The sequence below is a fragment of the Paramormyrops kingsleyae genome, chromosome 10, assembly GCF_048594095.1.
Source record: "Paramormyrops kingsleyae isolate MSU_618 chromosome 10, PKINGS_0.4, whole genome shotgun sequence".
Lineage (NCBI taxonomy): Eukaryota > Metazoa > Chordata > Actinopteri > Osteoglossiformes > Mormyridae > Paramormyrops > Paramormyrops kingsleyae.
This window is the reverse complement of record NC_132806.1, coordinates 35,680,628-35,706,614: the sequence shown is the minus strand read 5'-3', so window position 1 is coordinate 35,706,614 and position 25,987 is coordinate 35,680,628. Positions and strand designations below refer to the sequence as shown.

Genomic DNA, 25,987 nt, shown 5'->3' with positions numbered 1-25,987 from the left:
GGCAGTTGCCAACACACCACAGGGCGCATATACTCACACTCACACAACTACAGGGCCAATTTAGATTCACCAATCAACCTATCCCGTATGCTTTTGGACCGTAGGAGGAACTGGAGCCCCCGGCGAAAACCCACGCGAACATAAGAACATAAGAAATTTACAAACGAGAGGAGGCCATTCGGCCCATCAAGCTCGTTTGGGGAGAACTTAGCTAATAGCTCAGAGTTGTTAAAATCTTATCTAGCTCTGATTTAAAGGAACCCATGGTTTTAGCTTCCACTACAATAGCAGGAAGACTATTCCATACTCTGACTACACGCTGTGTAAAGAAGTGCTTCCTCAAATTTGTTTTAAAATGTTCTCCCGCTAATTTCCACTTATGGCCATGGGGAGAGCATGTGAACTCCACACAGAAAGGACCCGGGACCGAACACAGGACATAATGAACTAAACTGTCTAAATCCTGTGTTATCTCCTATCAAGTATAGTCGCATATCTAAAGAAATGAAAACCCCTATAGCTGTAATTATTATAATTATTTTTTAGCTTGGTTTGAATTCCCTAGCAAAAGCAACGTAAATGCTGTGGGGACACTAACTTGTAGAGGTTTTTTCTGCCTTGCTTCGGTCATAAACACACTTGAATGTCGTCGTCTCAAATGAGTTAGCATGTTGGATGTGCTTCTAGAAGCATGTTATACCAGAGCTGAGAGACAGGCTTATCAACTGCTCTCTCTCCAGTGTTGGTGAAATTTATTGAGAAACCAGTTTTAGCAACATTTGGCATAAGAACATAAGAACATAAGAACTATACAAACGAGAGGAGGCCATTCGGCCCATCGAGCTCGCTTGGGGAGAACTTAACTAATAGCTCAGAGTTGTTAAAATCTTATCTAGCTCTGATTTAAAGGAACCCAAGGATTCAGCTTGCACTACGTTATCAGGAAGACTATTCCATACTCTGACTACACGCTGTGTAAAGAAGTGCTTCCTTAAATCCAGTTTGAAATGTTCTCCCGCTAATTTCCACCTATGGCCACGAGTTCTTGTATTTGAACTAATGCTGAAGTAACTATTCGGTTGAACAGCATCCAGACCTGTTAGAATCTTATAGACCTGGATCATGTCCCCCCTCAGTCTCCTTTGCTTGAGGCTGAACAGATTTAGCTCAAATAACCTTTCCTCGTATGACATTCCTCTAAGACCAGGAATCATTCTTGTGGCCCTACGCTGCACCTTTTCTAAGGCCGCTATGTCCTTTTTAAGATATGGTGACCAAACCTGTACACAATATTCTAGGTGAGGTCTCACCAAGGAATTGTATAATCTTAGCATTACCTCCCTTGACTTAAACTCCACACACCTGGAGATATACCCCAACATCCTATTGGCCTTTTTTATTGCTTCCCCGCACTGGCGAGAATGAGACATGGAAGCATCAACATACACACCAAGGTCTTTCTCATAATCAGCTACCTTTATTTCAGTAAAATGGTTACTTAATGGCATAATGGTTTCATAACATCTACTTGTAAATTTAGGTTCTGTCCATGTCAAGAAATGTATTAATTTGTTTCATTATCCATTTGAAATAGAAAATGATGAAATTGATGGACACGTGAGGAGTATGTGTTCTGTTACAGCTACCTGGGTAGTAGGGACAGTCTGGTTCTAACTTGCACTAGACCTTTCTGGTTGATTTGATTTTTTTGGGACTGAACTTGGGCCTGTTTCTCATTTAGGAGGATCCATTTCTTAACGTCAGATAAAAGCAGATGGTTAATGGGAATAGTGGACGCATTTGATTTAATTTTATACCTTCAGAGACATTTTGTATATCATTGTTCAGTTTTATTAAAAAAAATTTCAGGAATAATATTTACAAATTTGACATTTGTAAAGCTATTTATGCATAGATTTCAACCAAATAAGTGCAAGGTGTACGGTATACTGTTAGCACTAGAACCGCTGTTTCCCATGCCTATGAATGTCAAACTCTTTTAACCACCAAGCAAGATATACTTCAGTATATGCAGCCCTATTGTTTGTGCTGAACAGCAGCAGCTCTAACACCCTTAACCAAAAAGACTGACTGGAGGCTCCATCATGAAATCGTAAAGCTGAAAAGTTTTCAAGCACAGACTGTATTTTATAAAATGTTGGATAAATAGATGTTTGGTAATTTCACGTTTCAAAGTTTCCACTTTTGAATATTTTTTAAACACATCAACCCAGATGAAAAAATGTTAAAAAATGTACATTTTTGCTTGAAATGATAAGTAAAATGCACTGTTTTCGGGTGAAGTGGCTTGCCATTCTGTTAAAATTAGGTTTTTGTTTTATTATGGGTGTGGGATTAAAATTCATTTCTATTGATATCTATCAAAACCAATACTTAAATCAATGAGCACAAAAACATGACATAAACATGATTATTTATGAGTTTTACATCTATCTGGGGGTGACATTGACTGCCGCAGTGAGGATTATTGACTGTCCCATTGTTTTCTTGATGGGCAAACTATAGGCTAATGCAATGGCCCATTAACAAAAACAAGAGGTGTGATATGATAAAGTACATCGCTGATGACAGTTAAAGGTCAGAAAAATGCTGCCGGCTCTTGTTCAGCTCTCAAATTCACTGGTGGTTCTTGACACCCTTGAGCTAAGCTAAGAAGTCCAACCTCACTTCTAGATGAATTAAGACCAAAGCAGCCCGACAGATTTCATATACTGATTTTGGTAGATGCAAGATGAAAAAAAAATAACAACTTCAGTGATCTGCTGTGTTTCTCCCTTCAGAATGCAAGACAGCATAAATGACTTGACTCCAAACATCCCCTCCACATTCAAGACCATTTCACTGCCGGTGTCCTCACCCAACAGCAAGATCAACCTGACTAGCCCCAAAAGGGGCCAGAAAAGAGAGGAGGGATGGAAGGAGGTGGTGCGGAGGTGAGACTGCCGTCTGATGGTGCAGGGTCCCATCCATCCACAGCACAGCCTTTTGTTCATGGTGGCCAATGTGGTGTTGGTTCCATCATGCTAAACCCCTGGTGATTCCAATTGCTTGGCATCCTGGTGTGGCACCAGAATTCATGTGTTAATTTGATTACTTAGGATAAATTCAGTATGTACAGTGGTACCTCAGTTCTCGAACTCATTAGAACTCGAATTTCTTAAAAGTCGAACCAACCAGTTTGAAAAGAAATTACCTAGAACTCGATCTGAATCTGAGAAGTGAAACCGTGAACGCCGACCTAAGATAACTTGTATGCGTGGGGAATTGAGTCACGCAGCACGTCTCTCAGCGGAAACAAAGGGTGACGCTTCAGTCTCAGCCTCGCGATCGCTGTGATAACATCCTGCATGTTTACACTAGCTGAATACATATATTTAGACAGTAAAAATACATTTAGACTAGTGATGCTCCGATTGATCGGCCACCGATCATGATCGGCCGATATTGGCTAAAAATAGCTTGATCGGCGAACCCCAAAAGCGCCGATCAAAAAAGCCAATCACTTGACGTAAATAACTCGCGCAACTTTTTCACACGGGCATGCACGGCGCACAGGTAAACAACAGCGGAGCGGAGCTTACTAGTGGCAACATGAGTTCTCCTGTCTAGAAGTTTTTCAAAGTGTCCGATAAAGACGTAAAGTTAGCCGTTTGCAATGTATGTCGTGATGAAATCCCTCGAGGTGGAAGCAAGCAACGGCATTTTAACACCACTAACATGATTAGGCATCTTAGAACACGCCATACAACTGAATATGCCGAGTATGAGAAACTAAACCACTCTGCTCTCGGGGAACATTTCATGTGTTGACCCTGGAGGTGTCAGGCAACAGTGCTGACCAAAGTGTCACTGCCCCTCCTTCAGTGTGGGGCGCCAAGTGTCAAGCGCTTGATTCTTCAAGATCTTGACTGTAGCCTATTTCTACAGTTTTTTTTTTTCCCAATATAGTTAATTTAGAGTTAGTTTCATTTCTACAAATGGTGCAAACTCTGCTAGATTATAGATAAAAGATTCCCATTCCCCTGCCATTCTGTGATCGGCAGTGATCGGCAATCGGCAGATCATGATCTTGGTGATCGGTAATCGGTGATCGGCCCCAAAAATGCTGATCGGAGCATCTCTAATTTAGACAATGATAGACAGTAACAGTAATTATTATTATATAATAAAATATATTTAAAAATAAAGATTTTTTATAATTTTAATATTAATAATAAACCATTAATACATTTAATTATAATAATATTGTTGTGCCGAGCGGGGACGGGACGGAACGGAGACAAAGGTGCAGACGTCAGGGTATCGGGGAATACGGGGTTTAATTACAGGTAAGGCAGGCAAAACGCAGACGGACAATACAATGACCGGACTGGGGAAACAAACTGAAACATTGACTAAATACAGAGGACTAATGACAACAACCAGAAACAGCTGATCACATGGGGATTCCACACGGGGTTATTTCTTTTTTTTTTTTACTTTACACATTGTTTGGATACATTTATTTTCTTACTTTGCAAATTACTGTTTTGATAAATGTACAGTATATGGTCTTTTTTCCGGTTTTATCCTGTTCATTTTGTTTTTAAATGCTAAAAAAAAAAACATTTAGGTGTAATTGTTTGGGGCCGGGAGCCAATTAATTGGTTTTCCATTATTTCTTATGGGGAAAATTTGATCACAACTCCAACTTTTTAGGATTCGATCCGGAGTTCTGAACGGATTAAATTAGAGTTCTGAGGTATCACTGTATTGTGTACAGTTACTTTGGCAGTTGTTTCCGGGATTTAAAAGGACACAAATTAGGCACACCATCAGGGTGTTGTATTAAAATGACATTGCATGAGAACGATAACTTTGAAAATCTTTTGCCTGGTTTGGAGAGGCTGTCCGGGTACACCAACCATATACACTAAGTATATGGTTTTTCTTGTAGAAGTAATTTTTTTATTGGAGGTAGGATTGAGAATTTTGATATGATTAAAAATTGTATGAAAAACCTCCAAAGGTGGGATTTCCGGTGACTTCAGGTTCTTGTTCCATCCAGGTCCAAGAAGCTGTCAGTCCCTGCCTCGGTTGTCTCACGGATCATGGGCCGAGGTGGTTGCAACATCACTGCCATCCAGGATGTGACGGGTGCCCATATCGACGTGGACAAGCAGAAGGACAAGAATGGGGAGAGGATGATCACCATAAGGCATGACCTCCGTGCCGTATTCTCTAGCTCTGTGTGGCTCCCCAGGACCTCTCAAGCTGGTTTGACATTGTGTTGTGTTACAGGGGTGGGACTGAGTCCACGCGGCATGCTGTGCAGCTCATCAATGCCCTGATCCAGGACCCTGCTAAGGAGCTGGAAGACCTGATCCCCCGTAATCATATCCGAGTCCCAGGAACCAACAGCAAGGTCGGCTCTGGTTTTAGCGCCTCTATCGGTATGGCCGGTACCTCTACATCCATCCCCAAGAGCCTTGCATCCATGGGCTCATCAACGGCTACATCGTTCCCACCTTCTTCGTCATCTACGCTGCAGCCTAATGGGAAGCTGGGAAAGGGCTTGTCATCAGGGGTGAGGCCCCCATTCCCCGTCTCGCTACCCCTGGCATATGCTCACCCGCAGCTCGCCCTACTGGCCGCTCAAACTATGCACCAGATCCGACACCCACGTCTGCCCATTCCCCAGTTCGGTGGCTCCTTTTCCCCAGCACCCAACACCTGGGGCCCCTTTCCAGTGCGACCCGTGAGCCCAGGCAGTGCTAACAGTTCTCCTAAACACAAAGGGAACCCAACCCCGAGGACTGGTGCCACCCACGAGTTTGCGGCCCCTGGCAGCAATGCTACCACACGGACCACAACCACGTCCACGCCATGCTCTAGTACCACACTGGCTCAACCTAATGCACCCACGTCTTCTTCAGTAAGGAAGCAGCTGTTCGCCTCTGAGCCCAAGACAGGGAATGTCATCCCTCCTGGCGCTAACAGTGCCTGCACTGTGAGAGCCATAGGGACCGCTGGCCAGCCACATTGCGCTGCTCCTGTCACGCCTTCCAGCCCTCCCCCACCCCCTCCCATTGGACCACCTGCACAGCAGCAAGTCCTGGGCCCACGGGCTGAGCCATGCCCCCCCACAGCCACCCCCAGCAAGGAGAGGCACTTCCTGGACCCACATGCACCTGTGTCCAGCAGTGTCACCTCCACCGGCTCCCTGCCTTTTCCTGCTTCTCCTTCGGCCCTGAATCTGCAACTAGAGTCCCGGCAGCAGCCCCCGTTCCCCCCAACTGCAGATCTATTACCTGCCGGGGTCCAGCCTGGCTCCACCCTCCCCTCGTCCTGCCCCACCCCCACCTGTGCCAGCACCATCACAGTTACGAGTAACACCTTACCTCAGTTGTCAGCTACGGCTCCTCGCTCATCTAAGATGCAGTTGGCAGGACCTTTCTTCCCCCTGGCTGAGCAGCCACCCGTGCTGATGCCCATAAGTGTGCCGCAGGAGCCCTCCAAGCTGCTACAGCCCAGCACGGCCCCTGCCCTGCCACAGGTGTCCTCAGCTGTCAGCGTGATGAACGGCTCCCAGGTGCATGTCCCTGGTACTAAGGCCCAGCTGCATGCCAGCTTCAGCACCGCCACGCTCCTCACACACTTCAGTAGCATGTTCGACAGCGGCCAGGTGGGCACCAACCAGGTGTGGGGCGCCTGCCACCTGCCGACTCGCAGCCTGCCTGAGCAGGCCTACAATGCCCCGCCCGCCTACGTAGGGAACGTCAGCCAGCCGGAGAGTACGGCGCCCCTGCCTGATGGCTCCAAGGCCCCTGGCTACCGCTCCGCCTCACAGAGGATCGTCTCCAGTCCAATAGGTGAGATGTTTTCTGACTGACTCTTTAATAGAGAATCAGAGAATCTAGGAGTCAGAAATCCATCTGAAAAGTATAGAATTACACACGTTTATCAGCTGACAGCTAGGTGTGGCCTGAGTTCAACCCCTAAAACACCGGACTGTAGTTTGAACCCTGTCTCCTGCTGGTCTGTGATTCGCCTCCCAGCCGTCCAGTCGGTGGACCCCTTGGGACCCTCCTCTGTCTCCTCATCCCCTGCAGCGCTGACCAGTTTCGCCGCAAGCATATCGGCCAGTCCTGTGTTCCTGCAGGGCCCCGCCCCCCTGTGCACGCCCTCCCTCAGCCGCCAGCACTTCTCCCCCCACCCATGGAGTGCCTCCACCTCTTGTACGTAAACTTCGCAACACCCGCATCCCATCTGGGGTGGAGGCCAGCTCATATCTCAGTGTTTGGCCACTGGACTTTAATAACTGAGGCTAAATAGATTTTGAATTTGGTTGCTGTCAGGTCCTTGTGGTGTTGTAGTGGATGTGAGTAAAACTTGAAGCATTATGGTTTATCAGAGATGAAAAGGCTTTCAGCATGAGCGATTCATGTGTAGTATCAGAGGACGTGGACCTGCTTTTTCCCGCTTTGTCCCCGTGTTTATCACTTTGCCTACTCTGCACCACAGGCGAGTCCCCAGCACCCTCCGCTTCTTCAGGCACCTCCTCCCCGCTCTCGGCATCCACGACCGTAGCCCCACTGGTGCAGGCCAAGCCCAATATCTCGAGCCAGCAGGACCGCAAGGTGCCCCCACCCATTGGCACAGAGCGCCTGGCCCGCATCCGTCAGACAGGCTCCATCAACCCGACGCTGCTCACCACCAGCTACTCCGCGCCCGTCGGCCAAGGGGGCATCTGGTCTTTTGGCGTTAGTAGTGCTTCCGGTAGGTGGGGGAAGGTAGATGAGTGGGGCAATCTGTCATGTATGTTGGCACGCTGTGCTCACATTTAAAGGGGAAATCCACCCAGAAATCAAGTATGTTGTTTTTTCCACAGTAGGAATCCATATGTAAAAGAAAATGTGGTGCCAGGAATTTTAACATAAAAGTTACACCAACTCATGTCATTGACCCATTCCTGTTCCCTCTGGAGTCGGGACAGAATAATTAGTTTAAAGTAATTAGAGGTGCTGATTCTTGTTTTTTTAATCTGTGGAAAACGGTGGATCAGCTGGTCAGATTTAATTATGATTCAAAAACATGTCACAGGTGGTCTAGTACTGTTTAAAGCTGTTGTTCACAAACTTTACACTACATACCATCAAGGTATGCTCTCCACGTACCACCATTATATTATGCTTGATCATCAAGAACAGAATACTGGGTAAGAGTTTGTTTTCACTTCACAGGGGTTAATAATAATGACACTTAATTGATCCCTGTGGGGAAATTCTCTTTTTGCCTACCCCATCTTACTCTCCATGACACACATGTAGGTGAGAGCAAGCTTAGCAGCACAGGGCAGCCACCTACAGCAGTGCCCATGGAGATGGGATTAAAGGCCTCGCTCAGCTTTGCACAGACGTGACTATTCTGCTGAGACCGCGCTCAAACCAGCGACCTTCTGATCACAGGCACAGAGGCTTAGCCCACTGAGCCACACGCTGCCAATTGTCATACTATTCAGTTTATATATGTTTAATTGGATTACTAGCATTGTCTGAACCTGGTTTCACACATCCTTGTGAGAGTTTAGTGGAGCACAGTTTGCAGTCCACTATGGTTTGGTTGTCATTGTTACTTTTGAAGTACTTCCACAACGCATTTATTTTCTTCAAGTACTTTGTATCGGTCTTAGGCATCAGTGCATTGTTATGAGTACATGAGCACATAAATGCATCCCTACAATTATCCATCCATCCATCCATTGTCCAAGCCGCTTATCCCAGACCCTCTGCTTATCACGGGGGGTCCGGAGCCTATCCCGGAAGCAACGGGCATGAGGCAGGGAACAACCCTGGATGGGGGGCCAGCCCATCGCAGTCCATACAATTAAAACACATTTTTTTCCTACTAAAATAAGTTAGGATGGAATCTTGCTGCAGCAAATATATTCAATAAAATTTTTATGTAGCGCCTTTCACAACAGCGGCATCCCGAACATAGGCTGGTAAGACATTCCACAATATAGGGCCCCTGTAGCAGAATGCTTTACCACCCACTCTCACTTTATATGTGGAACGACAAGGAAACTGCATTCTGTGACCCCAGTGGACGATGCAGCTTATAAACTTGAAGTAATTCTGTCAGGTAGGCAGGAGCTAGACATTTAAGTGCCTTTTATGTAAGTAGGAGAACTTTGAAGTCAGCTCTAAACCTTACGGGAAGCCAATGCAGGGAACTAAGAACAGGGGTTATGTGTTCAAACTTCCTGCTCCCAGTGACAATTCGAGCTGCTGCATTTTGAGTACGCTGCAAGGTGTTTAATGTGCAGTGTGTGCTCCCAGATAACAGAGCATTACAGTGGTCTAACCTACTGTATACAAAGGTGTGTATCAATTTCTCTGTGTCTTGAATAGTAAGAAATTGTCACAGTTTGGCGATTTAGCATAGCTGTAGGAAGCACGCCTTCGATACTGTACTTACATGTGATTTAAATGGGAGGCTTGTATCTAAGATGACACCCACGTTACGGGCTGAGCTGCTGAGGGAAAAGTTCAGCCCTTTTGAGTGGAGTGTGGGGATTATAAAATCCCTATCTGTAGACCTGCCTCCAAACAACAGAACCTCTGTTTTCTGAGCATTTAGTGATAAAAATCCAGGTTTTTACTTTGTTAAAGCAATTAGCTAAGGTGACAATAGGTGTGGTGTCGTTCGGCGTAACCAAAATGTATATTTGGGTGTCGTTGGCATAGGAGTGATAGCTAACATTGGGCCTCATTCACCAACCGTTCTTACGAACAAATTTGTTCTTAAATCCCACATACGCACTTTTTAACGAAGATTCTGACATTCACCAATGTTTTCTTATCTGAATTTGTTCTTAGCTAAGAATACAATCTACGCACACTGAAGACCATTCGTACGCACATTTGTTTAATGATAGTTTGTTCAAAATAATCGGTTATAGCAGTTTTGTTCATTCTACAGTTCATAAAATGATAGTATTTGAATAATTTATAAAAGTAAAATACAAAAAATAATTTTAAAGTGTAAAAATTATTTTCGTGGTAGTAACGGATTATAAATAGGTCTGTTTATGCCTATTGGCCTTGCTATCAAAATAGCATTTCTGTTACTTCTTGAAGAGCTTGCCAATCATGCTTTGAGAAGGGAACGCATGTTTGAAGATCATTTAGATTTATTTGGCACACAGCGTTCACAGAGAATGTGATATTTTTCCATGTATCAGCTTTCTTGGGGGCTTTATATCCACTGGTTACGCTACTAAATAACGTGTCTATTTGCATTTACCTTAAAAACCAGGTATAACGGACTTCAAGGGACCTGGAAAAACAGTCCTTTATATCCAGAGTTTCTGTATGCCCAGAACACAACTACAGGACACCATTTAATTACTCATGCCACACCCCAGCAGACACACTTGTGGTATAGATTATTATATTGTACATGTAGTAATCCAACTTTACCTGAGCAGATGCGTGACTATTAATAATCCTGACTACGTATCTGCGCTGGATATCACTGGCACACCACGCACCTTGTAGGCGGAGCTGCATGTCCGTTACAGCCGAACAAAACTACCGCTAAAAGCGGCCCTGGGGACCAAATTGTCTGTCCTTTATAAACGAAATTCCGTTATATGCGAGTCCACTATATCCGATGCTTTTTCTGCATGTTCTTAAAGGCGCACGGCCTGGACCAGCGGACCTCGTCCGTTATAGACGATATTCCGTTATAAGCGAGTTCACTATAACGGGATTTTACTGTATTAATACTTCTACTTCAGCATTACTGAAGTTTTTTTCCTCTTAGTGCCAAGCGGCTCAGCCTGTGCGTCTCTTCGCCATTCCTTGCACACGGCCCTACAGTCTCATGCCCTTTTATGGGAAATTGCAGGGCATTTCCCTATGCTAATTAGGACAAACTGGCACGCGCTTTCAGTTACGAAGGTGTGGGATTCACCATTCTTAAGAACAAAGGTGCAAACAATTCTGCTACTTAAGAACACGTCATGAATCCGACGTAGGTTGTTCTTAACAAATTTCACAGGAACAAATTTGAGAATTCTTAAGAAAATATTGGTGAATGAGGCCCATTGTTTTCTCATTATGTTTCCTAATGGCAGCATGCAGAGAGAAAAAAATAAAGGACCAAGCACTGATCCCTGTGGTACTCCACATTTGACCTGTGACATTGACGATGGAGTAAAATTATTCCACACTTGAACATATTGATATTGATTAGTCATATATGATTTAAACCACTTTAACACTGTTCCACACAACCCAACCTCAAATTTAAGTCTTTGAAATAGGATAGAATGGTCAACCAAAAGCAGGTCCAGAAGCATTAGCAGAGTCACGCTGTCAGCATCAGTTGCCATTGTTATGTCATTTACTACTTTAGTCAAGGCAGCTTCAGTGCTGTGTCCCGAGCAGAAGCCCACTGGAAAAAATCCAGTATATTGTGTCTCTCCAAGTATGAGTGAAGTTGAGCAGCAACTATCTTCTCCAGAACTTTTCACAAAAATCGTACATTAGAGAGAGGTCTGTAATTGCTGAACTCCTGTGGATCCAAACTTTGCTTCTTCAGTATGTGTGATCAAATTATCTTTAATCTTGTAAGATGTCTGCCTGAACAGTGAACGTGCAGAGCAGGGGATCAGGTGGTAGCTTTATTATCCCGCTGATCCTCCTCCCCTCCCCCTATATACAGAGGCCATGTCAGGATGGTCCCAGCCCATGATGAACAGCCACGTGCTGCATCAGCAGCTGCCCGAGCCCTCAGCCTTCTCCCAGCACCAGCCCATGGAGCAGGATGATACAGGCATTGTGGCTCCCTCCAACACCTTCCACCCAGCCATGTCCAGCAGCTTCATGGACTTCCCCAAGGTGACCGAGATGGCTGGCTGCTTCAGCAGGCTCCCTTCATCTGAGAGATCAGCTCAATGACTATAAAGCTTTGCTATTCAAACACACTGTGTCTGATATGTGTATCAAGTGCTAAATAATTGTAATTAAGGGTTTTATTCAGTAGAAATAGCCAGTGAAAATGAACTCCTCTGACAGCCCATCTGTTTGTTTACAAAACTGTCAGATTTGTGTTGCAGAACAGAAGAACCGTCCCAAATATGGTCAAAGCCTTTAAATCTAGATTTATGTAGGCCTACTCATCCGGAGGTGTCGGGCCTGAAGTTGTCTGGCAAACTTCGAGCACTAATGTGCCATGAAGTTCCCTGTTTGTTTGACTACGTTGTAGCAGAAGTATGATTGAAGATAACCTACAGGCGTGGTGAAGCCTCAACACTGGGTGAGGGTTTGAGGGGGTGTGTTGTCTTTGCAGGGAGTGTCGATGTACGGGGGGACGATGATGTCTCCACACCCCCCCATGGCCGAGGGCCTAGGGACCCCCATTTTCAATGGACTCCATACTGCCGACCCTGCCTGGAATCCCATTCTTAAGGTCGTCCCCAACACCGCAGAGAACTCAGACCCCCAACAGGTAATGATTCACTCAGCTGACTGATCACAGGTACCTGGTGTAAGTAATCTGTGAGTTCCATCTTATCCTCAAACAGTAAAAAATATTTAGCAGAGAAAACAATAGTGGTGCCATGCAAAAGTGTCCCATCTTGTACACACACGATCATTTTATAATTTTAAATGTCGGGGCAATGTGACATTGTAAATTTGTCATCAAGCAGTGATGGTTCTGTAGCTGAAATGTACCTCCATTCCAGGTCTGGCCTGGTACTTGGGCCCCGCACGTTGGAAATGTACATCTGAATCACGTCAACTAGCAAACACAGCAGTCCAGGCACTCAACCAGTAAGAAGATCCATGGATTTTTAAAGGATGAGAAAATCACAATGCTAAAGATGTTAACCAAGCAGTGTCCCAAAAGAATAGAGGATGGGGACACCATTTTGATGTGCCTAATTCAGTGTGGGCTGTTACTTGTTTACCAGTCTGTGAACAAACCGATTGCCTGTTCAACAGGACACGTCCTCTGCGTAGTATAGCCATTTTGACTTTAAAACCCTCAAACTGTTCTTGGTCTGCAGGGCTCAACAAGACTGTAAGCTATTTATACTCAGACAAGAACTAGATGATTACATAAAAGATAAATGAATCAGACCTTTTAGATTGGTAAATACATGTATAATTGTTTACATACTAAAAAGGGTTAAAATGAGAGTAAATTTCATGTCGTATAGTGGCTCTACTTTATGTAGCCTGTATTAATGTGAAATATTTACCTTAATATTCAATAAAAAGATGGAACTGTACCTGTGTAAGCGTTTGTGTTTTGTTCAGTTTCTGACGGGATTAATCCATGTAAAAGGCACTGTCAAAACTGCCCACTTCTGTCGCCCCCTACTGTCTGGACTGTTGACGGCAGTATGTCACGAATAAAGAGCTTTAGCCAGCAGGTGGCGTGTTTCTGCCAGCAGGGCCACATGAGCTTTTTTCAAAACCGTATACTGTTTACACCGTACTGCGTATCATAACCAGTATATACTGTATATTGCGTGCTGTTAGTCAATATTACCAGTATGCCAGCTTTTTCATACGAGTTCCGTAGCTTGCTGCGTTTTAAATCTTTAATGACCACTTCCTACAGACAATTAAGGCATCATTTATCAATAGTGTTTTTCAGCCAGTGTGCTGCAATAACTTGTTAAATGTACCGTAGAAAATTAGCCTTTGTAGAATTTGATAATTACAAATAAAATAATAAACGGTTGGCTTACCTAAAGCCCTGCTATTAAGCCCTGCGTGTGTTGAAAGGACCGGTATATTGAGATGTGTAGTCATTTACATGACGGAATACAATTACAAAGGGAATTGGGGCAAACGACCATACATACACAAATTGCAAAACAATGTAATACTTTAATAAATTACAAATCGTAAGTAGGCTATACATTAACCAATAAAATAATCACAATGACAGTCAACATGTAGTTCATACTTTTGCAGGTTGTAATTAATGAGTAGTATTTGGGGTTAAATCCCAACACCCATGTCCTGTGCGTATTTTTAAACTAAACATTTTTCTATATTTACAGTAAAAAGTTAATTACTCTAAATGGGTATGACGCCGTACGAATTGGGATAGCTGTTTGGTTTAACAGAGCTCAAAGTATCTGTTTATTCTTACTTGTCATGTTTGTCAGGTACTAAAAACGCAGAACGATGTCATACTTATCTTTACACCTCCTGAACAAACGGAGTGTCATGGGACTCGCAAGTCTGCGGGGCCCCCCTTGTCAGTACGTAGATACACATGGCGTGGATTGAAGAATGCCGCGTAGCGCAGGGGAGCTGCTTCACGCATGCGCCTTGCGCACACGTCACGGCCCCCGACAGGCTTGCATTGCAACACAGCGGAACATCACATGATTGGAGTCACGTACTTTTTTGTTGTTTTCCGCCCGGACCGCAGTTTGCAAATAAACGTGCACATGGTTTGCAGCTTGCAGTCGTTCTTCTACTTCGGCTGTGCGCCTACTGGATGACCTCGGAATTAATCCCAACCTGCAAACCTTTCTTTAAATTTATTCTATAAACAGTACTTCTATACGTCAAATCACTCTAATTCTGCTGGGGCTTTAATACAGTTTTTCCGATCTTTGTAAAAGTTCTTTTTTTTGCCGACCTACTGCTGAATTACGAGTTAACTACAAACAAGTTTGTATTGAAGAGTAAAACACTCAGCACGATGTCTAACAGCTGCAACCAAACGAAAAGCTGCCCGATCCCCACCCGCATCATGCAGTTGAAAGACTGGACGCAGCTGCCCGACTGCTACAGTCAGACTCCCGGAGGCACTCTCTTTTCTACCACCCCCGGAGGTAAGGCTTGGGCGCCTGTTGGTGCGTTTCGCCCTTCGAACGAGGTTTTCCTAAGAGTGTGGATCGCTTCAATTCATATTTCTATTGCAACTTGCAGACCTGCAATGCAACTGGGCAGTTACTAGAGCTACAACGAGCGCACGGTTGAGGCGGATAAAAATCCATATATTTCCTGAGAAAAGAGCCGGGAAAATACCGGAGTACTGAGTATTTTTCTTGCAATATAAAAAAAATGTAAGGCTACCAGAGAGAGGTGGTGAGTTTGGAAGCTAAATAAATCAAGTACCCATGAACAGGGCTGGACTGTGATTAAAAATCAGCCTTGGACTTTTTTGTTGACGGAGTCTCCACAGTAAAATTTTCCGGCCCACGACCCCATGGCCAGTCCACTTCTGCCCGTTAATAATGTTCTTCACGTTATTCACTCGGTGAAAATCTGGGTTGACTGTTTCGGTAGGGGAGCTAGCTGGTGTACTTTTAGACCCGATGTGGCTAAATCAGCGTTGTTTGGTGCATGCTGGCATACTGCAGTATTTCCTTTAGCAGCCTATGTCCTCGTTTTGGGTACGGCTGCTGTTCTACTGGAGATTTTGTGGTGGTGGTCTGCACGATGCACGCTTAAATATCCAGGATCCTGCTTCCTGCTGAGTTCGCAAGTCTCTTCTCTCGCAGCTGTGCGTCCGCTCAGTTTTAGTTTTTCTTTGTTTAAACGTAATACCTGTAGTTGGTACGCATTGCGTTTAATCTAAATGTTTCACGTGTGGTTTAGTCACTATAATATTTAATGGATGATATTAACCGTACTCTGATATTGCTTTTTTTTTCTCGGGGTAAGAGCTTTAACTAGTCCACTTGTGCAATTGTTTGTTGTATGTTATGAAGCGTGTCGACGGTGCCCTCTAACGGTGAACCGCGGTGTTGGACTTTTTCACCCTTGATTACGCCGCCCATTGCTGGCCGCGTGGTCTGCTGATTGACCAAATTTATCGTCCTTATAGCAAGTAATATCAAGACAATGGGCAACATGCCGATGGGTTTTAAAAGTTGTGTATTTTGTAGCATACTTTTGAGTGGCTCCAGGGAGTATTTGGTCAAGTCTGTTGGAAGGTATAGGACTTTCCTGATAGAACATGTGAAGATAAGAATTTATTCTACAGCAACCAGATAGAAATTGCAATAGCCGTTGCCCTGAAAGTTAATAAGTGCATAGTGAAAGTGGTACAGTGTATAAGGTATTAATTTAGTTTTGGAGGAGCTTTTCTGTGATGGATCGAAAGTTGGGTTGGTGTTCTGCGACCTGTTCCAGGTTGACATGGAAGCTTGTATCACTGACCTATCCAGTAGCAGTTATTACAAAGCAGTGTCTCTATGGCAGATGAGGCTGTGGTTGAAGGAGCTGTTCAATCACACAGGCTGTTGAGAGGAGGGGCATTATTGGTCAAAGGGGAGTAAACTTTGGAGACCGTTCTGGCATCCAGCACTTTTTTAGATTCAGTCCTGTTGCAGAGCTAGCTTTCCTCAAAGGTTTCAAGCTGCCTTCACCTCGATATTACCCCTGCCCCCCAGCAAAGGGAATGACTGCCTGTGACACGATGGTCAAACATAGAGCAGTGTGAGGCGTGGAGGGAGGGAAGGATGGGTGCCATAGCATTTTTGTATTGCTCCATGAGCGATGACCATGTGCTCTCTGGCTGTGTGCTGGGTGGCTTGGAATGTGTCCAGGGGGCCAGACTAGGAGGGTGGGGCCGTTTGGCTGCGCTGGAGGAATAGCTGAGAACATTCTGTTCTGGCAGAGTGGGAGTAAGAGAACCATTTCTAGGAATAAAATAAGTCCAAGGCCGGTGCAGTTGGGGAATGGACGGCACCTTCTCTAGCTGTGCGGGCGCAGGTCTGCTAGAGTTTCTGTGTACAGGGAGATGCTCATACCAGAATACATTTTGGTGATATCTGATACTCCGGTGTAGAGACCTGAGCGGGACGGATTTTTCAGTCCCGCTCCCACAAGATTCTGTCCCGCTCCCACAAAAAAAATATAATTTCTCCTGCTCCTGCCCGCAGTATTCAAGTTTTGTCCCGCTCCCGTCCGAAAATCCCGCAGGTAAACATACAAGTAGTTTTATTTTTACCCCTTCTTCCCACTACTCTGTTATTTGTTTCACTTGCTTCCCTTTTGAACATATATAAAATAGAAACGGAAAACAAACAAATACGTTTAGTTTTATTTGAGTTTAATTAAATGGAATGATGAACATGGACACGAACGAGGAGCTTTTCAGAACATGCCATCCCGTCCAAGCACCAGGCTGATTCCTTCTTGGGGTGTCCGGTTACGTCCCCCGGCACTCAGAGCGTGGCAATTGTAGTTTCTGTAGACGATTTGCCTGTAAATTGATATCATTTTAATTTAGTCGTTCTTGTTGCTTTTGTGCAGTAGAAAAATAATAGAGTATTTGTTTTTAATAAATTCATTTTAAGAATTCCATTTTGTGGGAGTCCCGCGATTAATTCTGTTCTCCCGCAACCCGCACATACATGAGGACCTTACCGCCCGCACCCGCATTCACCCATCAAATTTTGTCCCGTACCGCACTCGGTGCGTTGGGTCCTGTGGGTCCCGCAGTAGTCCCGCGGGAGTGCAGGTCTCTACTCTGGTGCGGTGGCACCAGAGTTGTCTGGGTGTGGATCATACACACATCCTTATGGTCGGTGACATTCATAATGTGTAATATTGCGGAGGCTTCAGTGACAGACTATGTGCTCTCTTTAGGATGTGGTTTTGTAAATTTCCCCGCCCCCACCTCAGTCTAACTTGCAGGCAAAACAAAGGTTGTAGCTGAAATTTGTAAATGTGAGTATTTCTGAGACAGAGCTGATCCCTGCCTCCCGTCATGTCCTGTGGCTGTCCCACCCATAAACCATCCTGCTGTCCCAGAGTCTGGGCTTCTTTCAGTCCGAGGGAGATCTGGCAGCACTGGGTGCTGTGCCTGCTTATTGCCACTGCCCATCCAGCCCTGCCCATTGCTCTCTTTTTGTTCCAGATGCACCGTACAGCTATATTACATAATCCCACCCTTGCTGGAAGCCTGGCTTGACTGTTCAAAGTCCAAGTTAGAGCATTGGATGGATCCGGTTCTACAGCTTATCAGGCTGTAGCTTATTGCCCTGTTTGCTTGTATTTGTTTCTGTCAGTTTCACTGAACTGATTCAATACCCCCCCCCCCCCCATGTGTTTTTTGCCTCTGACCACAAAGCAGTGTTGAGGTGGGGGCAGGGGACAGAGGACAAACAGAAGTGAGCTCTGCTTTGCTGTTGTCACACACAAACAGTCATAAATACATCCCACTCCCCCCCAAAGTGGGAGGCTTCTGCCCAAAAAGGAAACGTGACAGCCGCAGTTACATAAGAACATAAGAACATAAGAACTATACAAACGAGAGGAGGCCATTCGGCCCATCGAGCTCGCTTGGGGAGAACTTAACTAATAGCTCAGAGTTGTTAAAATCTTATCTAGCTCTGATTTAAAGGAACCCAAGGATTCAGCTTGCACTACGTTATCAGGAAGACTATTCCATACTCTGACTACACGCTGTGTAAAGAAGTGCTTCCTTAAATCCAGTTTGAAATGTTCTCCCGCTAATTTCCACCTATGGCCACGAGTTCTTGTATTTGAACTAATGCTGAAGTAACTATTCGGTTGAACAGCATCCAAACCTGTTAGAATCTTATAGACCTGGATCATGTCCCCCCTCAGTCTCCTTTGCTTGAGGCTGAACAGATTTAGCTCAAATAACCTTTCCTCGTATGACATTCCTCTAAGACCAGGAATCATTCTTGTGGCCCTACGCTGCACCTTTTCTAAGGCCGCTATGTCCTTTTTAAGATATGGTGACCAAACCTGTACACAATATTCTAGGTGAGGTCTCACCAAGGAATTGTATAATCTTAGCATTACCTCCCTTGACTTAAACTCCACACACCTGGAGATGTACCCCAACATCCTATTGGCCTTTTTTATTGCTTCCCCACACTGGCGAGAATGAGACATGGAAGCATCAACATACACACCAAGGTCTTTCTCATAATCAGCTACCTTTATTTCAGTAGGTCCCATAAAATACCTGTACTTTATATTTCTGCTCCCTACATGGAGTACCTTACATTTGTCTATGTTAAATTTCATCTACCAGGTGTCATCTGCCAGTTCTGTGTGACCGGTGGCTCGGACTCATTCGCGCTGCTGCATGCAGCAGAGAGCTGAGTGTGAGGTGTCCTGCTCAGCTGAGGCCACCTGTGTTTCAGGGACACGGATCATCTATGACAGAAAGTTCCTGCTGGACTGCCGCAACTCGCCCATCGCCCGCACCCCACCCTGCTGCCTCCCCCAGATCCCTGGGGTCACGGTGTCCACGTTGAACCCCATGGGCAAGCTACAGGAGCTCAAAGAGGAGCTGGAGGAGGAGGCCAAGGACCTGGCAGGTGAGGCACGGAGATCACGTAAGGGAGCAGGAGATTACATGCCTCAGAGCCGGTGTGCTGATGTTTATGACCTCCATCTTCCCTGTGTCCCAGTTGGTAAAAGTTGCTGAATATCTTTTGGGTCAGTAATGGATCCCACCTCCCATGGGTCTCAAAGCCTAGACCTTTCCAACACAGAGGCTAAGAATGACCCCTCCCACCATTTCTTTTCAGCTGATGATGACCAGTTCGAGATGGATATCTGAGCCCCTCCCATGGAGAAAGCCTCTTCTGTTCTCGCGGTCCATCACTGGATCAGCTGCTATTTCTTATTTTTTTGTTAAATCTTACATTTTTCTATTTCCCCCTCCCCAAAATGCAGGGAGCTCACCCTCATGGTTAAAGGCAGCAGCCTGTTATATTATGTTAAGAACAGTGTGCTATCTGATTTCAGACAGGGTTCAGGAACAGCTCAGGGCTGCTGAGGGGGGCTGCTGGCTCCTTGGGCTTTCTTGGCGCAGTTACGATGCGCTCTTTTGTACTTTTTTTTTTCTTGTTCTTTTTAAGGAAAAGCCAGGCTAAATGTATGACAATTTACATTTAAACATGAGTGATCCCAGATTAGCCTCATTTTTGTTGGGTTTGTTTTTTATTTTTGAAATATAGCTAGACTTCCTCTTTCATGTTGACTGATGGAGGTCAGCTGATGCTGTGAGTTAACTCTGTGAGCAGTTAACTCTCCTGTACTGAGTGGAGCAGGTCAAGAGTAAACAGACTTCAAAATAAAGCCAAATGTACATACACATGTGTTGTCCTTCTCAAAGGAGTGGAAGTACCTCTGTTTGCGGTCTTGGAAGTTGTGCTATTGATATGAGTGGGACTTCATGCATCACCTTTATCTGAACCTACAAATTCACAAAACACTGTGTTCAGACGGAGGCTTTAAGACCACTGATTACATTGTGGGTGATATATTTCATATTCTATCCCTTTCACACACACACACACACTCAGCCCGGTGTATGAATCTGCTGATGACTCCCAGGTACTCAGACTCCCTCTGCCCGGTTCTGTACCTGTACTTGGTTGAGTACCAGCAGGCCGTGCAAACCATCGCTTCGTGCCCCCAAGTAAGGAAGCAGTCTTGCTGAGTGCCTGGTCCCTGTTCTTTCTAAGATTACTTCCTAAATAATGACTCTTCAGGAACACTGAGGTGAGTGTACATTCCGCTGAGTTGAAATCATGCCCCACTTTGGCAGAGTCTCATGCTGGTGTGTGAGGTTCTCCTATGTGCCATTAGTGAGAGAGTCCTTGAGGGAGGATCTTTGGCTCTGGCTTTTCATGCTCACCACTTCCTTTCTAATTTGATCTCTCATTTGGGGGAAAGAGCATGTCCACCAGGCAGCTGAATAAACGTTAGACATGTAATAAGAAACAAACCTGGTCATTTATGTATGACCATGTGGAATGAAAAAACCACAATATAGGATGAAAAAAACACTATAAGGTGCTGATGTCATGCTTGGGCTTGGGCTGTCAGGAGCTGCTACTTTGTAGAATCTCTTCTTTAACAACTTGTGAAATTGTTTTTCTTCTGATATAATTTTCGAAGGCCCACCGTGCTGCCAGTTGAGCCTGCTGCATATATGAGGAGGCTGCAGGTCAAGGGTGGGCACTGTAAACAAGCATGGTTTGCGGTTGGGGGGCAGTGACTCTGGTTGGCAAACGTGGTCTGATCTGGATCAAAGAGGAGCGGCCGTTTTCTCTCCCATGCCCTCTGACACGTGAGGCACGTGGAGGATGACTGTTGAAAGTACACACTCTGCTGTGGGGAAATGAGGAAGAAAATGTTATTGTTTCTTATGTCAAGAACTCATATAACCAGAGTACAGAAACTTGTGCTATAGCAGGCACTGCCAGAACAAATTCACAGGGGAGTTAAAAGCTGGCCCTCTGCCATGTGGCTGAGTAAACGTATGCTTTGTGCTTTTGTAGCTTTTTACTTAGAACTGAGGCCCAAGGCAAATGGTCTCACGTGATCCTGTCCTGTGATTTCGCAAGGGTTATTATATATTATTTTTTTTTACCACAAAATATTATTAATCTATTCTCAGTCTTTTGAAGGGACATAAGAACATAAGAACTATACAAACGATAGGAGGCCGTTCGGCCCATCGAGCTGGGTTTGCACGAGGGGGCTGGGTTTGGGCTGGATGTGTTGCAGCTGGTTAGTGCAGCCTGGTGTGCTTGAGTCAGTTATGCACTCCGCAGGAGATGATGATGATGATAATGATGGCGGCTCTCATCCCCTCTCTCAAGCTGCTGGTGTGGCCTCCTGTCATGATCAAAGATTCCAGTAAACATGCCGTCTCTGCTGGGACCTCAGACTGGCAGGCGGGCTGAAGGCAGTTTCTGAGGTGTTCTGGCGAGGACTTGGCAGAATGTGGGAAACACCCCCCATGTATCTCACTTCTTGAGGTTGTTACCTTTACGCTGGAAGCTGAGAAACTGTCCTACAGAAACTGATGGGGAACTTTTATCAGGGGCCAAACAGACCCCAAGGGTCACATGGTGTGTGGGGGAAGCACAGCTGTCTTGGGTCTTGTACATACAAGCCTCTCCAATTACTCAGCTGTCATGTGCAGTGTATCTGATATGAAATTTAGCTAGCAGTTAACCAATGCTAAGACATCCTGAAATATAAAATGCAATCTTGTGTCTCAAACAAACAGCTCACTTAATCTTTTGACACGCAAAAATAATCCTTCCTGCTCAACCTTTGCCCACCGCTGCCTCGTGCCTGTTTTCCACCTCTGCCGCCCAGTGATGTTGATCGCCCTGACTAGAGCAGCGGCGTCAGGACGACCACATAAACAGCACCACTGATACGGGGCAAGTCTGGTCACATACATCATGTGAATGACAGCTGGGGAGTGCAGGTTACCACACCACGTGCTGGCATGAGGCGCAAGTGGGGTTGGGGGGGGCGTGAGCACGCCCATCAGACCCCAGACTTCTGATTGGTGGAAAGCTCCCTCAGCTGCTCCTCCCCTTTTCTCTTCCCTCTTCTCCTTGAGCCAAAGGGCAAACATTCCCAAATCATAAAAAGATGGGCGGTCCATACGGGAGTGCTGTCTGAACTGCACACAGACTACACCAACTCCAGGAAAGGGATTTTATATATATCCCCATCTTATTCTCCGTGGAAGGTCACAGCTGTCATATTTATCAAAGAAAATAAGCCAGGCAGCACATTTCAGTATTGGCAGGAATGTACATAACTGGTATGTGAGTACGCATTCACCTTTAAAAGTGATATGTGCAGCAATAGATTATAACAGTACAAATGCATACTTATGTGCATTTGCACTGATTTCACAATTATTGTGCATTTGAACATTTATATGCTAATTTGCACTTCATTTGCAGTATAAAGGCTAAAATGCACAGTAATTTCTTGTCATAGCAGCACAAATACATATGTATTTTATGTTAATTTGCGCTGTGACAACAATCATTTGCTGCATGTATCGCTTTTAAAGGTGAATGCGTACTTGCATATCAATAATGTGCATGCCTGGTTACAGACAGATCACATAGACACTGTTGCAGGCTGCTCTTCACTCTGCTCAGCCAGAAGTACCCTGGGATGATGATGTGTACTAAGCGTATTGTCTGCTCACCGCCATACCCATCTGCCTCCTGCCATGCACCGATTTTATTGACAAAGCCGTTGGTGGATGTTTTTAATAAGGTACCTCCCCATAAAGTTTTGGAATGTTTATCAAACTTTAATATAAAGAATCTTATGTAAATTCTGTTTTTGTTTATCTATTTCCTGTTTAAAATTTCTTGTTGTAAATTATTTATTTGTTTTACCTTTTTGCCATGATAAAGCCATTGTTGCTGATTTGGCATTAAACTTAAGCCCGCACACATGCATGCACCTATCCTTATGGTATACCCGCTCGCACAGACACACACACACACACACATGCACATGTCGGGTATACCTATCCTTATGGTATACCCGCTCGCACAGACACACACACACGCATGCACATGTCGGGTATACCTATCCTTATGGTATACCCGCTCGCACAGACACACACACACGCATGCACATGTCGGGTATACCTATCCTTATGGTATACCCGCTCGCACAGACACACACACACGCATGCACATGTCGGGTATACCTATCCTTATGGTATACCCGCTCGCACAGACACACACACACGCATGCACATGTCGGGTATACCTATCCTTATGGTATACCCGCTCGCACAGACACACACACACGCATGCACATGTCGGGTATACCTATCCTTATGGTATACCCGCTCGCACAGACACACACACACGCATGCACATGTCGGGTATACCTATCCTTATGGTATACCCGCTCGCACAGACACACACACACGCATGCACATGTCGGGTATATTTATCCTTATGGTATACCCGCTCGCACAGACACACACACACCTGCCATGCACATGTCGGGTATACCTATCATTATGGTATACCCGCTCGCACAGACACACACACACACATGCACATGTCGGGTATACCTATCCTTATGGTATACCCGCTCGCACAGACACACACACACACATGTCGGGTATACCTATCCTTATGGTATACCCGCTCGCACAGACACACACACACACATGCACATGTCGGGTATACCTATCCTTATGGTATACCCGCTCGCACAGACACACACACACCTGCCATGCACATGTCCTCCCAGGGCTGCCGCCTTCAGGGGATTTCCGGGATACCTAGCAGGGTGCCTCTTCAGTCTAACTGCGCAGCTGGCCATGGGTGGGCCATGGCGTGGAATCATGGGTGTTCATAAATGGCATATGAGCTGAGACGCCCCCCTGATTGTGTGTTCTCAGGATGGGGTGGGGGGGAGGTCACAGGAGACTGAAGCCGGATGACAGGGATTCCTGTAAAGAACTGAACTATCTAAGAACTCCTGACAACTTAAAGGGCCCTTGGAGACAATGACCATCTCTGTGGATTTGCTGGAACTTTCTACAATGAATTGTACTGCCTGAAAGCTCATACTGGGCATCATAAGTGCTCATGGTAGGCATACGTTGTCATTTACAGAGACACGCATGTTGGTATGTATGACATGCTTCTAAATTGGTCCGCTAACAGCTGAAGTTTCTGCAGCTGAATATGTCTCTGGAATGCATCTTCGGATGGTTGTGTTGGGCTTTCCCTCATGCCCAACATATACCAGGAGCCAAAAAATACCAGCAGTTCATCTATTCTCATTCCTGCCCAAGGGGGATGATTCAAAACTCATGGCACATGGGATTAACCAGTACTGCCATTCACTGGCTGCTTTAACCCAGTTCCTGTTGTTGATTTCATGCCATATCATTTGGGTAACCATGCAATGATTGATGTAATCCCACTCACTATGACTTCTACTGCTTCATTTCTTCCATAATTAGGAGATGGATTTCATCTGAGAGTTTCCAGACTATATTTCATAAAAAATCTTCTTGTCTCTTGAGAATCAAACTTTCAGTGGTGAGACATCTCATAGATCCTGGAGATTTCCAGGGCCATCTTGAAAGAGAAAAAGGTAAGAACTCTGGTCTATACAGTAAACTGTGCAACCAATCCCAAAGCCCACTGTGTGAATGGTACTCAGGCATGAATGACCCAAACAACTAGGAGACTGAGGACAGTGCACAAGAGTGACTGGATAAACTTTTTCATCCAGATATCCTGGCAACTTCTAGGAGTCTCCTGCAAACTGACAACAGCCCCCTGACGCCTGTGTTCACAGAGAAGTAAAAACAATCCAACACAGGACTGTAGCTATGGATTCCCATGGTCGACAACTTTTACCTACGCCTGGTCTGCATTATACGAATAGTTTCAGTTATAGAACTTAACCATAAAGAAACTAAGGAGGCCGTTAGATCTGTTTTCCTTTTGTGTCACATTCACTGCCCGGCCAAAAAAAAAGTTGAATTTGAATTTATATCAGCAAATACTTAAGAGCCAATGACTGAATCATTATTACAGCTTAGCAACGTTACGCAGCAATAAAGTAAAGTCAGTTGAGTACCTGAATCTACTGAATGGCCAGGTTACACCTCCATCAATCAGCAATGGATTTTTCTCTTCCCTGTTGGCATGGGCATATTCCAGGACAAGAATGCCAAGATTCATTGGGTTCAAATTGTCAAAGAGTGGTTCAGGGAGCATGAGGAATCATTTTCACGCGTGACTTGGTCACCACAGAGTTGTGACCTTAACCTCATTGAAGGTCTTTGGGATGTGCTGAAGAAGGCTTTATGGAGTGGTTCAACTCACTTGTTGATACAGGATCTCTGTAAGAAATGAATGCAAATCTGGATGAAAATAAAGGGTGAGATGTTGCATAAGCTTGTGGAAACAATGCCATGACAAATGTGCGCCATAATCAAAGCTAAAGGCAGAATAGTTATAATGGGATTATGTCATTTGTTTGTTCCGCTTGTTAGGGTGGCTGTATGGATGTTTTGGTCAAAACCTCCATACTGGGTTACATCCAGACAGGTTACATAGATTGCCATATGAGTTGTAAAAGTACCATGCTACAAACCATAGCGTTCTGACCTCCTTCATATGACGAGGGTT

The 25,987-nt window shown here is 45.1% G+C and overlaps 2 protein-coding genes and 1 long non-coding RNA gene across 11 annotated transcripts in view; 2 read left to right on the top strand and 1 right to left on the bottom strand.

Moving 5' to 3' along the window:
- The window catches only part of LOC111848934 (ankyrin repeat and KH domain-containing protein 1-like), a 43,918-nt gene extending 30,612 nt beyond the window's left edge, over nucleotides 1–13,306 (top strand). For 8 of the 9 annotated variants that reach the window (XM_023821338.2, XM_023821336.2, XM_023821335.2 and 5 more), the window contains 8 exons: nucleotides 2,802–2,954; nucleotides 5,069–5,218; nucleotides 5,302–6,872; nucleotides 7,059–7,238; nucleotides 7,525–7,779; nucleotides 11,734–11,909; nucleotides 12,361–12,519; nucleotides 12,758–13,306. In XM_023821338.2, coding sequence (XP_023677106.2) covers nucleotides 2,802–2,954; nucleotides 5,069–5,218; nucleotides 5,302–6,872; nucleotides 7,059–7,238; nucleotides 7,525–7,779; nucleotides 11,734–11,909; nucleotides 12,361–12,519; nucleotides 12,758–12,817 — 2,704 coding nt within the window. In that variant the 3' untranslated portion in view covers nucleotides 12,818–13,306. The remainder of the gene's footprint in view (nucleotides 1–2,801; nucleotides 2,955–5,068; nucleotides 5,219–5,301; nucleotides 6,873–7,058; nucleotides 7,239–7,524; nucleotides 7,780–11,733; nucleotides 11,910–12,360; nucleotides 12,520–12,757) is intronic. The other variant, XM_023821339.2, reaches the window with a different exon arrangement.
- A 1,089-nt stretch (nucleotides 13,307–14,395) lies between these two features.
- LOC111848942 (eukaryotic translation initiation factor 4E-binding protein 3-like) lies at nucleotides 14,396–20,131 on the top strand. The gene is made up of 3 exons (XM_023821351.2): nucleotides 14,396–14,875; nucleotides 19,175–19,351; nucleotides 19,565–20,131. The coding sequence occupies exons 1-3, from the start codon at nucleotides 14,743–14,745 to the stop codon at nucleotides 19,594–19,596; spliced, it is 342 nt and encodes a 113-aa protein (XP_023677119.1). The 5' UTR covers nucleotides 14,396–14,742; the 3' UTR covers nucleotides 19,597–20,131.
- A 73-nt stretch (nucleotides 20,132–20,204) lies between these two features.
- Nucleotides 20,205–25,892, bottom strand: LOC140593348 (uncharacterized). Its single transcript, XR_011993658.1, has 3 exons — nucleotides 25,434–25,892; nucleotides 24,064–24,925; nucleotides 20,205–21,665 (listed from the first exon to the last, which is right to left on the bottom strand). It is a non-coding gene; the product is annotated as an uncharacterized lncRNA (long non-coding RNA).
- Nucleotides 25,893–25,987: the final 95 nt, after the last annotated feature.